The sequence below is a fragment of the Mytilus californianus genome, unplaced genomic scaffold (genome assembly GCF_021869535.1).
Source record: "Mytilus californianus isolate M0D057914Y unplaced genomic scaffold, xbMytCali1.0.p SCAF_6, whole genome shotgun sequence".
In the NCBI taxonomy this organism is placed as follows: Eukaryota; Metazoa; Mollusca; class Bivalvia; order Mytilida; family Mytilidae; genus Mytilus; species Mytilus californianus.
Genome location: NW_026262712.1, coordinates 85242600 through 85258716, shown reverse-complemented (window position 1 = coordinate 85258716; position 16117 = coordinate 85242600). Strand labels below are relative to the sequence as shown.

Sequence of the window (16117 nt, the reverse complement as noted above, 5' to 3'; positions counted from 1 at the left end):
TTCCATGGAGATTATTTGGCTCCGCCCCCTTAGTCATGGTCTACAGACTTTGAATATTTTGCTAAGTTTACATGTATTAGTTTGTGATTAGGTCAGTTCAAGGGGAACCATAAGTGGTAGGCCAATGTTAATTGGTGTTCAGTTGTATAAGCATTAGCACATCTCATTTCCATGGAGAATATTTGGCCCCGCCCCCTCAGTCATGGTCTATTTACTTTGAAACTTTTGCTTAGTTTACATGTATTAGTTTGTGATTAGATCAGTTTAAGATGAACTGCTAATGTTAAGTCAATGATATTTGGTATGCAAATTTATTGGCATTTGCAAGTATCGTTTCCATGGAGATTATATAGCCCCACCCCGGATCAGTGTTCATTGACTTTGAAACTTTTACATAGTTTACAAGTTAATGTTTGTGTTTAGGTTTGTTTCAAGGGAACGACTTAAAATAAGTCAATGGTATTTGGTATGCAGTTGTATTAGCATTGGCACATCTCATTCCATGGAGATTGTTTAGCCATGTACCTTCAGTCATGGTTCATCGACTTTGAATATTTGCATAACTTACATGTAAAAGTATTGCTATTTTAATTTCAACATTTATATTATCAAAATTACAAAAAGGCGAGACATATCTCTGTGATAACAGTTTATCTAAAGTTTGAATAAAAAGTCTTGAAAATTAGGAATACAATGTTTTTATTAATTGAAACATTTTATATTTCAGTAATAGACTACACATTCTCTCCATGACAACATTACTACAATGCTTAAGAATTAAAAAAAAAAAATTTAAAGAGCTTGATTTAATTCATACTTTCCTTATTTTAGCATTTAAATGTAATAAAGGGAATTGAATGATTCAGCTTTATATGGTTGTTAATGCATTGACCATGCACACATTTTTAGTATGAAGCGGTTCTGTGCTTCATACAAAATGTGCTTTGGTCAATGCTTTTACACCATAAAAATGACACAAAATGAAGTACAGTATATTCAGAATTTTTTTCCAATTGTTGAACAATGGACATAAATGAAAGATTAATTATTGCAGTTTTCAGGATATGCTGCATAGAAATAATGATATCAAAATTTAAAATGTGTGTTTTCATTCTTGTGAAACCTATCCCCTTGCAATTTTCCCAAATGAAAAAAAATCATAAAATTTTCTGAATTTACAGTATTCATTTCTTAAATAAATGACCATAAAAGGAAAAGAATTTAAAGATTAGACAATCATTGCCATTGTGGAAACTGTCATTCTGTATGATAAAACTGTATATTTATGATTTTTTATAGGTCCACCAAGCATGCCGAAAGGTCCCATTAAGGTGTCTAACATTACAGCTGAGAGTGCAACACTTGAATGGGGAGAACCTGAAGATCTTGGAGGTTCTTCTATAGAGTGAGTACATTATGCCTTTCAATTTACTGTTACTGCTATAGATGTTTACCAAGATCTCCTTTAGTTCATACAACAAAGATAACTCTTCACATATTTGGAATTTTATAAACACTTTTGTTTTTTTTTTATACAATAAAAGGAATATGATATATATAGATTCTACAACTGCATCAAGTGTGATACGATACTTATCCACTTGAGACAGTTAAATTTTCAAATTTAAAACGTTAGGCTTGCCGAGCTAACTGTCGAGAGTGGATAAATATCGTATTGCAGGAGATTTTGTTGTGGAATCTGTTTCTCTAATAATTTTTAAAAGTCGAATTCCAGACAATCCTAATCCTTCTTTTCGAATGATCTGCAAAAAGATGTGTTCTTTCTATGTGACGTCATCAGACATGGTCACCTTTTTTCATGACATCACAATAGGAAATTTAGAGGAAAGCAAGAAAATTTGACGTCATAATAGAATTTTGACCAATAAAGAACTGAGATCAAATGAACCACACGTTGATTTGATAAAAATAATCAACAGGTCAAGAAAAGGATTAATCGACAAAGAATTAGAGAAATATATATATAAATGTGTTTAGGAGTAAACCTCAAGCAAACCTGGAGTTGCATCATGAATCAATAGTCAAATCAAATCATTGATTGGTATAAAATCAATAATAATTATTTTAATGCAATTATTTTGTATCAATGGTTCTGATTGGATGACAATAAGCGTAAAATTCTCTATCTCCCTGTCTGAAACTAAGAAAGCAGACATTTTGAATTCCGGAATGTATTGACATGTAATTTCTCCAATAATAAGCCAAAAATCTCACATTTTGCACCTAGAAATCTTCTTTTTATCAAATTTTATTACATTCTGAAGCAGACAAGAAGCCAGAAACCCCCATTTGTTTATGTTTGATGCCGGAAGCATACCTATGACGTCACCTAGTATAGGATCCAAAAAAGATAACATCATTTCGCGGAATTTTCGTTAAATGAAAATTTACACTAGGATGATGACTAAAATTGAATGATTTGTTTATTTTGCATTCGAATAGAGATAACTGTATTGTATTTGAAGCTTTGCGGACGTCCATCAGTAGTTTTACTGTCGCAAATATCCGTTTACCTGTCTCCGCTGCGCTAACAGGTAAACTAAATTTGCAACAGTAAAACTACCAATGGACGTCCTCAAAGCTTCAAATACAATACAGTTATCTCTATTAAAATTGGATTGTTACTGAGACAAACATGACATACAATTGACAATATTTACAAATTAACAAACATCATGTGAGTTTATATGTATCAATGTTTATATTTTAGTGGCTACAAGATAGAGAAGATGGATACTAAGAAGGGACAATGGGAACCAGTTAGGGAAGGAGTGAAGGGCACTAAAGTAACAGTACCTAAACTGAAGGAAGGACAAGAATATAAGTTCCGTGTGGCAGCAATGAGTCAAAACGGAAACAGTGAACCTTTGGAAACAAAACCCATAATTGCCAAAAAACCATATGGTAAATAGTAGCTACTTTATTGGTTAATTGTTCTTTCATGAGATGAAATTAATGCATAAATATTTGCATTTCAATTCAGAAACTAATAGACAGCTGACACATTTGTGTATTTTGTCACAATGCTTTATGTCATTACGTCACAGTAAGAGTCGATAGTTCACTTAGGTCATTTAAGCAGATTAACCTCAAGTCAAAAAGGCGTAACTCATTCATAAAATTATGCTTAATTACAACAGGATGAAAATAGCAATAATTAAAACTCACATTTCTTTATTGCATATCATACTATAGTATGCATATGAATCACTTTGATTTTCCTCACATTATGTTAGTTGTTCACGTTTTGCACTAATAAATGCAAGCATTAAATTTTGAATTGACACTAATATAAAAATAAGGAGATGTGGTATGAATGCCATTTAGACAACTATCCACCAAAGTTCAAATGAAGTGGATGTAAGCAATTAAAGGCAACTGTACGGCCTTCAACAATGAGAAAAGACCCATACCGTTTAGTCGGCTATAAAAGGCCCGGACATGAAAAATATGAAACAATTCCATTGAGAAAACTAATGGCCTAATTTATAAAAAACAATTTACGAAAAACAAATATGACAGACATGAACTAACTACAACCACTAAACTAAGATTGTAATCAGAACAAAATAACTACCAGCATGTCAAAGATCTTCTAATAAAACACAGTGTAGGACATTGATATGCAAATTGTATTTTACTTTCCCTTAAAAAAAACACCAGCATTATTCTAGTAACACAATATACTCCTCCTTTGATTGACTTTGCCAAATCAAAAGAATTTGAAACCTCTCATATAACAACTTGTTCAAATCTTTGGGACAGAAGAATTCCATTAAAATAATACTGGTTAAATAACTAAAAGGTATTCAATCTGTGTTGGTATTAGAATTCTGTACAGGTTTCAGGTTTTCTGAGAATGTCTTTTACCATAGATAGGCTTCACTGTGTACAGGGTGTACTTGAGTATCTGTGACAGTTTGTAGCTAGCTAATTATATTCCTAATGAAATTCTGACATTATTGTGAAAAAGACAGTTTATATTTGTTTACAGATGAACCATTCCCACCAGGACAACCAAAATGTGTTGACAGGGACCGTACCCACATCAAGATGAAATGGGAGCCACCAGAAAATGATGGAGGTAACCCAGTCAAATCATATGATGTGGAGAGGAAAGAACCAAAAACCAACAGATGGGCTAAAATCAACAAAGAACCTATTACAGTAAGAGAGTTGAATTTTTATTTGATTTATTCATAAAAAAAAGAATAAAAGGCCTTTTCTATGTGAAAAATAATGAAAGTTGAAAGAATTTGTTACTCTCATGTTAAATGGTTAATAATAATATTGTCTATTTGTATATAACATTGATGCTTAATACGTTGATCTATGTAGTGATAGGTGGAAATAAACAGTTTTATCTTTTATAGTAAATGTATGTTTTAAATATATAGTTCTTTTTATTTAACCAATAAAATTTTAAATCCAGAATAGATATGTAAAAACACAATTAGTCATAAGAAAACAACTTAACTTTTTTACTTATTTTTCTTGTAGAATTGTGAATTTGATGACAAGAAAGTTGGCAAAGAGAAAGAATATGAATACAGAGTTGTTGCCATCAACGATGCTGGACCATCTGAACCTAGTGTGGCATCTAAAGTCATACAGGCTAAACCAGAAAAAGGTTTGTAGGCTAATGAGTTTTTTTCAGACTTACAGGAGTTAAAAGGGCAATTAAGGTAGCTGGGATGTCTAAATGTTTGACAATAGATTTTTCTTAAACTTCTGTAAAAGACTTCTAGGTTAATGTACTTTCAAATTTCAATATAAAAACTAGTGGTCATGGACCTTGTTTTTTCCTTAAAATACATTGAAATTAACAAAATCATAGTTATTAGTCCCCTACTGATGAAGTCGAAGGGGACTTTAGGTTTGCACTCTGTCCATCAGTCTGTCTGTCTGTCTGTCCGTCAGTCCAGCAAATCAGTTTTCCGCACTTTTTTTCTTCGTACTTGAAGATATTGATTTGATATTTGGTATATTGTTTTGTCATGACAAGTTACAGATCAAATTTGAATTTTGTTCTGGTCTGATGATTTTGTGTAGAGTTATGGTCCTTGGACTTACAAAATTCACTTAAATAATCAGTTTTCCACATTTTTTGTCATCATGCTTGAAGATATTGATTTGATAATTGGTATATAGTTTTATCATGACAATTTACAGACCAAGTTTGAATTTTGTTCTGGTCTGATGATTTTGTGCAGAGTTATGGTCCTTGGACTTAGAAAGTTCACTCAAATATTCAGTTTTCCACACTTTTTTTTCGTCATGCTTAAAGATATTGATTTGATAATTGGTATATAGTTTTATCATGACAAGTTACAGATCAAATTTGAATTTTGTTCTGGTCTGATGATTTTGTGTAGAGTTATGGTCCTTGGACTTACAAAATTCACTTAAATAATCAGTTTTCCACATTTTTTGTCATCATGCTTGAAGATATTGATTTGATAATTGGTATATAGTTTTATCATGACAATTTACAGACCAAGTTTGAATTTTGTTCTGGTCTGATAATTTTGTGCAGAGTTATGGTCCTTGGACTTAGAAAATTCACTGAAATAATCAGATTTCCACTCTTTTTGTCATCATGCTTGAAAATATTGACTTGATATTTGTTATATAGTTTACACCATGACAAGTTTTAGATCAAGTTAGCATATTGTTCCAGTACAATTGATTTTTAGCCGGTAGGGGACTATGTATTGCCATGCAATACTCTTAGAATGCTTGTTTTATATGGGTTATATAGAGGAAACTTAACTACTGTACCACTAGCCTGTCAACACTGAGGTTGTCAGTTTGAACTCTGCGCATGGCATTGTTCTTTTGACTCGAATCTTTTATGACTAAATTTACCAGTTTTCCTGTCAAAGGTCAGTGGATCTCTCCACGGCTTCCTTAAACATAAAAAACTAGCCGCCCCTTAAGCAATAGTGTTAAAAGTAGCATTAATCATCAAAAATCAAATCAAATCAAAATCATTTTTTGTTGAGGGTTACTAATTTTTCATATAATTTCAGAATCCTTTCCACATTTCACAAGCTCTGACACAAGGGCCTTCCAAACACACAAGTTAATTCTGCATGTTAAATACAACCCTCGTTAAGATCTTGCAATGCCTTTCATGATTAGGATATGTTTTATTGAACAGATTAATTAGTAGGAAATCATTTAGTTCATTTCTGATTAAAATTCACTTTAGACAAGATGGAGTTTTAGTTAACAAAATGTTTGTAGACTGTTGATAATGATGAAAGTTTGTGTTTTTAATGAACAGAGTCACCAAAAGTGAGTCTAGATGGTTTATTTGGAGCTAATGAGATCCGTGTAAAGGCAGGAGAACCCCTGGATATCCCTGTTGGTGTTAGTGGTACACCTACACCCACGGTAACATGGGAGAAAAATGGAAGACCTGTAGATAATAGGGTAAGAGTTTTTGTTTTGTCTTGATCTGTTTTAAACAATATTTTCTTTAATGAGTTCCCTTTCATTAAGGTACTATTTAATAATATTTAAGGAATGACTGTAATATTTTTTCTGTTTATGAAGAAATAACATCAAAAATGTGGTGCACACTGAATAACCCGTGTAGCTGGTTATTTAAAAGTTTGCACCACATTTTTTATGTTATTTCTTCATAGACAGAAAAAATATTACATTCATTCCTTAGGAGTAAATCATGAAAAACGTGATGACGTCACGGTCACAATGACAAAATTATGTCTATGAGATGATAGACAATAAACTTTCAGCCAATCAGAAGACGTGTTACATCCAAAATTAAATTATATCATAATGTTATAGAAATTGAAAGCTATCATAAATTAACTTGCCATTTCTGATGTTTTATAGGATTTAAATGTAGAATGTTAAAAAAGTTCCCTCTAAAAAAATGTCACAAACAATCTGTATTGTATTTCTAGGCTAAGTGCACAAGTACTGAGGAGGATGCTAAACTCCATGTTGACAAAGCAGAAAGAGGAGACACAGGAAAATACACCATAACTGTCACTAATGAAAGTGGCTCAATGTCTGCTGATGTTAATGTTGTTGTTCTTGGTGAGTAAAATATTACTTTTCACTTAAAAAAAATCACTTTTTGTCCCCCGCATAACGCGTTGTGGGGGACATGGAAATACCGGGCATCCATCTGTGTGTCATATCGTGTGTCCGTCTGTCCTGTATTTTTAGCACTCTCACAGGTACAATTCTTGCCAGATTTTTATAAAACTTATACTATAGGTTAATATCAGGAATATCTTGGACAAGTTCTATAATGGTGGCCGATTGACTTTTTTAAAAGAGTTATGGCCCTTGGAAATATTAAATTTATGGAAAACGGCCTCGTTAGCGCTCTCACAGTAACAATTTTTGCCAGATTTTTATAAAACTTATACTATAGGTTAATATCAGCAATATCTCGGACAAGTTCTATAATGGTGGCCGATGAACTCTTTTTAAAAGAGTTTTGCACCTTGGAAATATTAAATTTATGGAAAATGGCCTTGTAAGTGCTCTCACGGATACAATTCTTGCCAGATTTTTATAAAACTTTTACTATAGGTTAATATCAGCGATATCTCAGACAAGTTCTATAATGGTGGCCGATCGACTCTTTTTAGTAGAGTTTTGCTTCTTGGAAATATTAAATTTATGGAAAATGGCCTTGTTGGCGCTCTCACAGGTACAATTCTTGCCAGATTTTTATAAAACTCATACTATAGGTTAATATCAGCAATATCTTGGACAAGTTCTATAATGGTGAACGATCGACTTTTTTCAAAAGAGTTAAGGCCCTTGGAAATATAAAATATGTGCAACGCAGGGGACATTAAAACTCTGTTTTTTATTTTAAAGGAAAAAGAATAAGCATAAGAGATATGGGTAAACACCAATGTTAGCTACTCCTAGAAAAAGTAAACAACACAAATAACACAGATATTGATATTTGATTTGATTGATTGATTGTTGTTTGCTTAGTGTCCCTTGGTAATTTTGTATGTATGTTAACACTGTGAATACATTAACAATTAATACAATAGTTAGCTTCTGCAAATGTAGGTCTACCCGCATGAGGAGAGTGTGAAATTTGGACTATCACAGGAAAAAGAGAGTATGTTGGATATTGGCAAAATTTTGCCTTGCAACAGGCCTCAAACTGACCACTCAAAGTGTAAGAATTCTTTCAGCTGCAGAGACTATGGCACTCTCTTTTCACAAGGCATCTCCATTTCGACAGGACATGGCTAAGTATTTATACATCCCACACAGCCAAACTGATGCCCCACTTAAGCAAGGGTTACTGCTGGATTGGGGGAAATTCAGTGATGACCTTATTGATATTAAATATTGATAATTTAGACAGTACTGTCATATATATTATTTGACTTTGTCTTCTACTTCACAGACAAACCTGGAGTACCTGAAGGACCTTTGGCTGTTAGTGATGTATTTGCTGATATGTGTAGACTTTCATGGAACCCACCAAAAGATAACGGTGGTGCTGAAGTTACAGGTAAAGTAGGAAATAACCAGTGCCTGAACTATGTTAGAAAAAAAACTTTTCAAGTCGTGTATTCAAAATCATTAATAGGAACCACTCTCCTGGAAGAACATTGAAGTTTTGAAAAGCAGTACTTGAAAATTAGTCTAGATTTCTTTTGGATTTTTCACAGCTGTTTCTGAAACATGAATGTGTTTATTTAGTTCCATTGGTTAAATGAAAATATTGTACCAGATTTTGATGTATTTGTATGTCTTATTGTCAACTATTTTATGACAAGTCAGTTTTTTTACTTTGCAAAGATGTTCAAATCCAGTTGGGGTTCCATGATTTAAAAAAAAAAAACACATCAAAAAACCAAAATGATTTTACAATCTCATAATGATGAACCACCATTTTATCTGCTGAATTGCATTAAGAACTGATAAGAATTTGAAAACTCATTTAACTTTGAACTCAGGTGGAAGCTTTTTTAATATTGATTTAGGCTATGATGTTGAGAAGAGTAGATGAAAATTTTTGTTTAACGAAATGTAAATAAAAATTTTAATTCTAATGCAATAGGTCATGTAACACCAATTTTCATTGAATGGAATCGGCTGTCAATTCTGCATTTGATAGTAGGAGTCATAAGCCATTGCTGTTGATGAATCTTGGATATTTGAAATATTCAATTTTGATCATTTTAAGAGTGTTGCATTAGAATGGGAATAATATCCATGAATCAAGTAAAACAGATAATTGTGACCATCAAATCCCTCAACTCTTCAAATATAGTTCTGTTATTGAATAAACTATTTTAGGCTATGTTGTTGAGAAATGTGAAGATGGCAAAGACTTCTGGGAAAAAGTACCAGGACTTGTAAATGGAACATCACATCCAATCAAAGGATTGAAAGAAGGAAAGAAATATAAATTCCGTGTCAAGGCTGAAAATAAGTATGGTGCTGGCCAACCTCTGGAAACAGATAAATCAATACTGGCTAAGAATCCATTTGGTAAGTTAAGTTTGATATTTTGATGAGTGAGTGAGTAGTGATGAATAAGATTCTAAAGTCATCTGCCAGATATTTTTTTTTTCTCAATAGCAAGTTAACCACTTTGGCATCACTATCTGTTGTCTAATATCTTGAATTTTTGTTGCTACTCCAATGCCTTTAAAGGGAAATTAACCAAACACATAAAATAAATTAGTAACTACTCCAGTTCTTCAACCAACAATATGTTGGGGCTTCAATTAGCAAAACAAGATCTTTATCATTTCTCAATATTGGAATAAAAATCCTTAATCTGCTGTAATTATGACAGATTGAAATGAAACATTCACAAGATATCCTGATAATGCTTTCTATTTTACTTTTTTTATCATCATGATTTTGGGAATTTCCACCAAAACTAAGACATAGATATTTATAAAAATGAGGTATTTATCTGTTATGCTTAACTCCTTGTGTAAGTGAAAAATAAAGAATGATCATTATAATATTTCCATTTGTTTGTGTTATTCTATTCAGCTCTTCAGGACATCCTATATCATGGCTTTGTGATATCCTAAATATTTGAAAAAAAGATGATATTCGAAACACCAGCTGCTTTCCACTGCACTAACTCACTTAAGTAGCTACACATTTGTGACATTTATTATATTAACATGTAGAATGCCTGAAATCTACACTTCAGTACTACCATTGTGCATCTATTTTATGTTGTGAAAACTATATTTGACAAGCTTGTGGTGATTATCTTGGTGAACCTAAGTTAGATAAACAGAAGAAACAGGTTTTAAAAGATTTATATATTTTCAGACACACCTGACTCACCCAAAGATCTTGAAATTGACAGATTTGACAAGAACTCATGTGACTTGGTGTGGAAGAAACCTGAATTTGATGGTGGAGCTGATATTACAGGTACGTAATAAAACTTTATATACAAATTTTTTGTTAAAAAATTTAGAAATTACTAAAAACCTAAGGTTCCAACTCCTCAAGCAAAGTTGACCTCAGAAGATGCATTTGATCAATATTTTAGATCACTATTGTTCATGTAGTTCCTCAAGTATTGATACATCTTTGGCTTTCAAGTTTTTGGGTTTAAGTGTTTCAGATAAAGGTTAATCCAGTAAACTGCTTCAGATGCACTAAATTTTAAATTGTATTCTTATTTGATGTAAAATAGTTAGAGAAAAATAGAGCATCATTATTTTTATATAATAACAATTGAATTTTTTATACCCCACGGAACAAAGTTCCATAGGGTAAATTGTTTTTGACCCGTCCGTCAGTCTGTCCCTCAATCCGTCCGTCTATCTGTCCCTTAGTCCTAATAATTAGTAACTCCTCTGAAACCACACTACAAGGTTCTTTAATTTAAATGTTGTAAGTCTCATACACAAAAGTTTTGGCAGGGAAAAAAACAACCATATATGACATTACAAACAACATTTATATGGAAAATAAAGAGGTTTATTGAAATCACATGAAAAACATCAATAATATAAGATATGTTTAGATTTTATAATTATTGAATCAAGATGCAAGTAAGGCTTATATGATTTCTAGGTCTTAGTCTATGAAAGGCTGAATTCCAATTCACTAAATGTATCCTTTATTATTTTCTTTTCAAATTATAACATACAAATCAAATCTCTGTCCTTTCTACTATGGCTTGATATAATAGCTTTAGTTTGAATAATACAGCATTGTCCCAATTATTGACCTTACTTTTCTTTACAATGTCATAATATGTCATAATATAGCAGCTCAAGATGTGTGTCACTTTTCAGGATATATTGTCGAGAAGAGACCCAAGGGTGGTGACTGGGTAGCTGTTAACAATTTCCCAGTTGCTGACACCAAATTCTCTGCTCTTGGATTAAAGGAAGGACAAGTTTTAGAATTCCGTGTATCAGCTGTTAACCAAGGTGGCACTGGAAAACCAAGCAAGTCAACTAAACCACATACAGTGAAAGACCCAATATGTAAGTTTACCTCTTATTTCTTACAGGAAGTTTTATTATTAACATTGATTTCAATTTACTCTGTAGTTAAAACAAAAATATAAGTTGTGCACATATAAAGAATTAATAAAATGATAATAATACTCAAAGTAGAGACCAATAAAATGTGTATCAGATATAGAGGTTAGGGTTGGGTGAGGAAACTGTAGTTACTAAAAGTTCAACGGTATACACAGAAGGATCTAAAAGATAAGCTACAGAAATCCATGGTGCTTCAGAATTTGTTTCCTCTAGAAATCCATATTTTATATTATTGCTTCCAATCACAAATTTTAGACTTTTCACAAAATTTCTATTTTACATTATTTAACTATTGCTCAGAATAATATGATGTCTTACAATATGCTATCTAAATGTCTTACAGCCTGTACAATGAAAATCAGATATCATTCCATGTCATGGAAAATACTATTTAAAAATCTTTCAACTAAAACTGTGCACAGAACTTGGATAAGTATATCAATATTTGGTTTTACAAATTATATCTTGACTAAATATTCAAAATGATCTTTAAGTGATTACTTCATACATCATGTCCTGGATGTTAACATTTTATTCACTGTCTATTAACTTTAGTTGCTGCTGGAGCACCTGGTACACCAAATCTAGACAAAATTACTCCAAACTCTGCCGAACTTTCATGGACAAGACCAACCAAAGACGGAGGCGGAAAGATCCTAGGATATGTGATTGAGAAAAAGAAGTTACATGGGGATTGGGAACCAGCTACTGAAGTTCCTGCCAATGCTCTACATGGTAAAGTCAATGATTTGGTAGAAGGTGAACAGTATCAGTTCAGAATTAGAGCTATTAATGAAGCTGGACCTGGAGACCCAAGTAAACCAACACAAGCAATCACAGCTGAATATCAAGCAGGTAATTAGACCAATCACTGCTGAATATCAAGCAGGTAATTAGACCAATCACTGCTGAATATCAAGCAGGTATATATTTATGATATAATTACAGCAGAATGTAGGCAACGGTAATATCTTTGGTTAGCTTGCTTGTTAGCTGAACCGTGAAGTCATTATTAGGTTAGGTAAACTACCCTCCTTTAAGAGTAGACTAGTCCGACCGATAACCAATCTATCTGTCTGTAGGACTATACTACTCCGAAAGGAGGGTAGTATACCTAACCTTATAATGAGCTAACAAGCAAGCTAACCAAAGATATTACCTTTACCTACACACTCAATGCATTCTGCTGTAAACCAATCACTCCTGAATATCAAGCAGTTATATATTTAGAACTTAATTAAACCAATCACTCCTGAATATCAAGCAGGTATATAGGTATAATGTAATTAGACCAACCACTGGTGAATATATATGAATGAGTTTGTTGTATATAAACATAATCAACAGTAGAATCCATGCCAGTTCCAAATTCACTATTGTACAAAGCAATCATGTTATAGCTCTGTTCAGGAGTTGTACATAATGAGTAACAAAAATGAATAAACAATTGGTGTATTATATCAGTTATAGACAAATAATTGAACTTTATCAATATTTCAGAGAAACCTCACTTGGATTTGTCTGGAATAAAAGATATCACTGTTAAACAAGGTCAGAAATACCAGATCAGAGTACCTTACAAAGCTTGGCCTAAACCATCAGCATTGTGGACTATTGATGAGGAAGAACTGCCAAGTGTGGCTAGAATACATACAAAGGTAGATAACTTAGTCTTAAAATAAAAATGGAAAGATGATACATAACCCATAAATCCAGACTTGCCTGAGATCAGGGCCTGAAAAGCACATTTATGATAATATAAGATATTTAAAATGAACAGTCACCGTACACAAAGCTTTAATATTTTATGTTGCAACAAAAAAGATTTTGAATTTACATGCCACAACAGAAGAATATTTTTCTGGAGAGATTAATTTGAAATTCTATAAGTAGAGAAAATTGAACAAATATAAAACCACTATGAGAATTTGTACATAAGATAAAAATTGCTAAATTGACAATAACACTTAAGTAAACTGCAACTATTATTGTTTTGATTTGCTTAAAAAGTGTCATTCAAATTAGAAAAAATTGATATAGAAACTGTACACTGTATCTTTACAAGCGTATTTATACACAATGTTGTATTTTACAACACATTTTTGATTTATTTATACATTTACCGCCAGAACTTGGGAGTTTACAACATTGTTTCAAGATGAAGTCTCTGAATTCTGAAAAAAAATCTGAATTATAATAATTTTATTTCATTGTATTCTATTTTAATTCATTTTTCTGTACAAAATTACATAAACACATATAGTATCCTATATGAACACAAACAATAGACAATACATGATTATGGTCACATACTTGATGCCGTTATTTTGCACTTCAGGGATTCTAATTAATACCTTTTTCTGAAGATGCCGATCAAATAAAAGTTGCAGTTTACTTAAGTGTTGTTGTCAATTAACCTTTCATTTGACAACCCTGCATACCATCTGTATCAATTTAAGGTGGTACCTAACACTACAGGGAGATAACTCTGAAAAAATCAGCTAAACGTTTTAATTACGTTGTATTGTTAAGAAAATATTAAGCTTCTAAATGATCAAAATTAGTGTTGGTAAAACTGCTATATAACCAATGAAATTTTTCTGATAAAGTGGTTGGTTCAAATTTTTTGAAATTTTTATTTTTTTGTCAAAGGGTCAAAGTTAACATTTTGTCAAAATTTTATGATAATTAAACGAGCCAAATTAATATTAGTCAAGGTGTTGGGTACCACCTTAAGGGAACTCTACCAAAAAAAGATTTAGAAGGCATTGGTTCAGCAGTTATTTATATAAGATAAAAATTTAGCAAATACAACAAAATATGGCCATTCAGTTAAATGTTTCAACCATTTGTATTGACTAAGTGTGTGACACTTATCAAGTTATGCATTTGTGTGTGTGTTTGTTTCAATTCTAAATATTTGTTATTGATTTTAGGTTGAAGATGATGCTGTCATGTTGACCAATGATAAGTCACAGAGAGCAGATTCTGGCAAATACAAGATCACTTTAACCAATCCCTCAGGAAATCATTCAGGATTTGTTAATGTCAATGTTCTATGTAAGCATTACACTGTGCCTTATACTATAAAGGGGTTGGAATAAACAGATGAAAACATTTCCTAAATCATAATTCACCATTATTAAAAACTTATGTATAATGTCTTGCAATATTGAAATAAGTTAAGAAGAAGTTAATAAAAGCAAGATGAAATCAAGTGAGCAATCAAAATTATAAGTTGAAGGAACCCAGACAACAGCATGATCAATAGAGAAATTGGGAAAAGGCACGCAATAGTCTATGAAAAACTTCATAGAAAAATCAAATTGAGCAACAAGAATCTCACTCAGAATATAGAACTGGCATGTCCTAGAATGATCAGAAGATTCCATGCTGTTGCTCATGGTAGGTAAAAATTTGGTGATGAGTCTCCTTCTGTTTGGTCATCTGTGTAACATATGTAATATAAATTCTGAAATTTTTGTGTGCATTTATTATTTCAATTGTGAACAATTGATAAAAATGTGAGATTAATTGCAGGAAATGCTGCATAAAGATAATACTATCAAAATTAAGACTCAAGTTTTATTTTTGTGAAACTGATCCTGTCCAAATTTTAACAATGATAAAAACCTGGCAAAATTTTCTACATTACAGTACCTACTAATTATGCGTTTCATGAAACAAAATATAAAATATATAATTTTTATACCCTGGATTTCAGCTCCACCTGCTAAACCAGAAGGACCTTTCACAGCATCTGATATAAATGGTGACGAACTGACATTGTCATGGGGCACACCCAAAGATGATGGTGGTGAAAGAATAAACAATTATATCATTGAAAAGAGAAAGAAAGGATCTCCCAAATGGAGCAAAGTTACTGGTACAGCTAAAGAACCAACTTGTCAAGTTCGCAATCTAGAGCCAGGAACAGAATATGAATTCCGTGTAATGGCTGAAAATGCTCAAGGCATTAGTGAACCTTTAGAGACAGATAAAGCAATTCTTGCTAAATTGCCATATGGTAGGTGTTAAAAGCATTTTTTCTTTAATAAAGAAAAAGAAAAAATCTTTGCTCACATTTCTCTGTTATTGTGAAAGTATTACTGTTCAACTGGTTTGATGAATGTTGAAATACAATATCAAGTAAAATTGAATAAATGGAGATTTGGGGTATACCATGATAAGACACCAACTGAATGAGACCTGTAGCCAAAAGAAATTTCTCTATTATAAGCAATATCTAAAACCACAACTTTTAATATCCTAAATAAAAATAACACCACATTTAGATGATAAGCCCTTCATTTTTTTTTTTTTTTAATTATAAAAATGCTTGGTTTTATTTGTATGTCTTAGTAAGTTGCCAGCTACTACACTATTAACTTAAATACACATTACAAATATAATGTTTAATAAGTTCACGTAATTGTGTTTAAAGTGATATTGCATTTTTTTCTGAATTGAATTTTATAAGGAAAAATCTAGACCCAAAAATATAAGTATTAATGTAACCTTCACAATTAGATTTCAGTTTA

General features: G+C 31.9%; 1 protein-coding gene across 12 annotated transcripts in view; it reads left to right on the top strand.

Moving 5' to 3' along the window:
• Positions 1–16117, top strand: part of LOC127706501 (twitchin-like) — a 161582-nt gene that overhangs the window by 100197 nt on the left and 45268 nt on the right. For all 12 annotated transcript variants that reach the window (XM_052211152.1, XM_052211156.1, XM_052211158.1 and 9 more), the window contains 14 exons: positions 1300–1405; positions 2732–2925; positions 4016–4188; positions 4522–4651; positions 6311–6459; positions 6957–7092; positions 8441–8548; positions 9340–9534; positions 10342–10446; positions 11322–11516; positions 12132–12431; positions 13077–13234; positions 14513–14636; positions 15301–15603. In XM_052211152.1, coding sequence (XP_052067112.1) covers positions 1300–1405; positions 2732–2925; positions 4016–4188; positions 4522–4651; positions 6311–6459; positions 6957–7092; positions 8441–8548; positions 9340–9534; positions 10342–10446; positions 11322–11516; positions 12132–12431; positions 13077–13234; positions 14513–14636; positions 15301–15603 — 2376 coding nt within the window. The remainder of the gene's footprint in view (positions 1–1299; positions 1406–2731; positions 2926–4015; positions 4189–4521; positions 4652–6310; positions 6460–6956; positions 7093–8440; positions 8549–9339; positions 9535–10341; positions 10447–11321; positions 11517–12131; positions 12432–13076; positions 13235–14512; positions 14637–15300; positions 15604–16117) is intronic.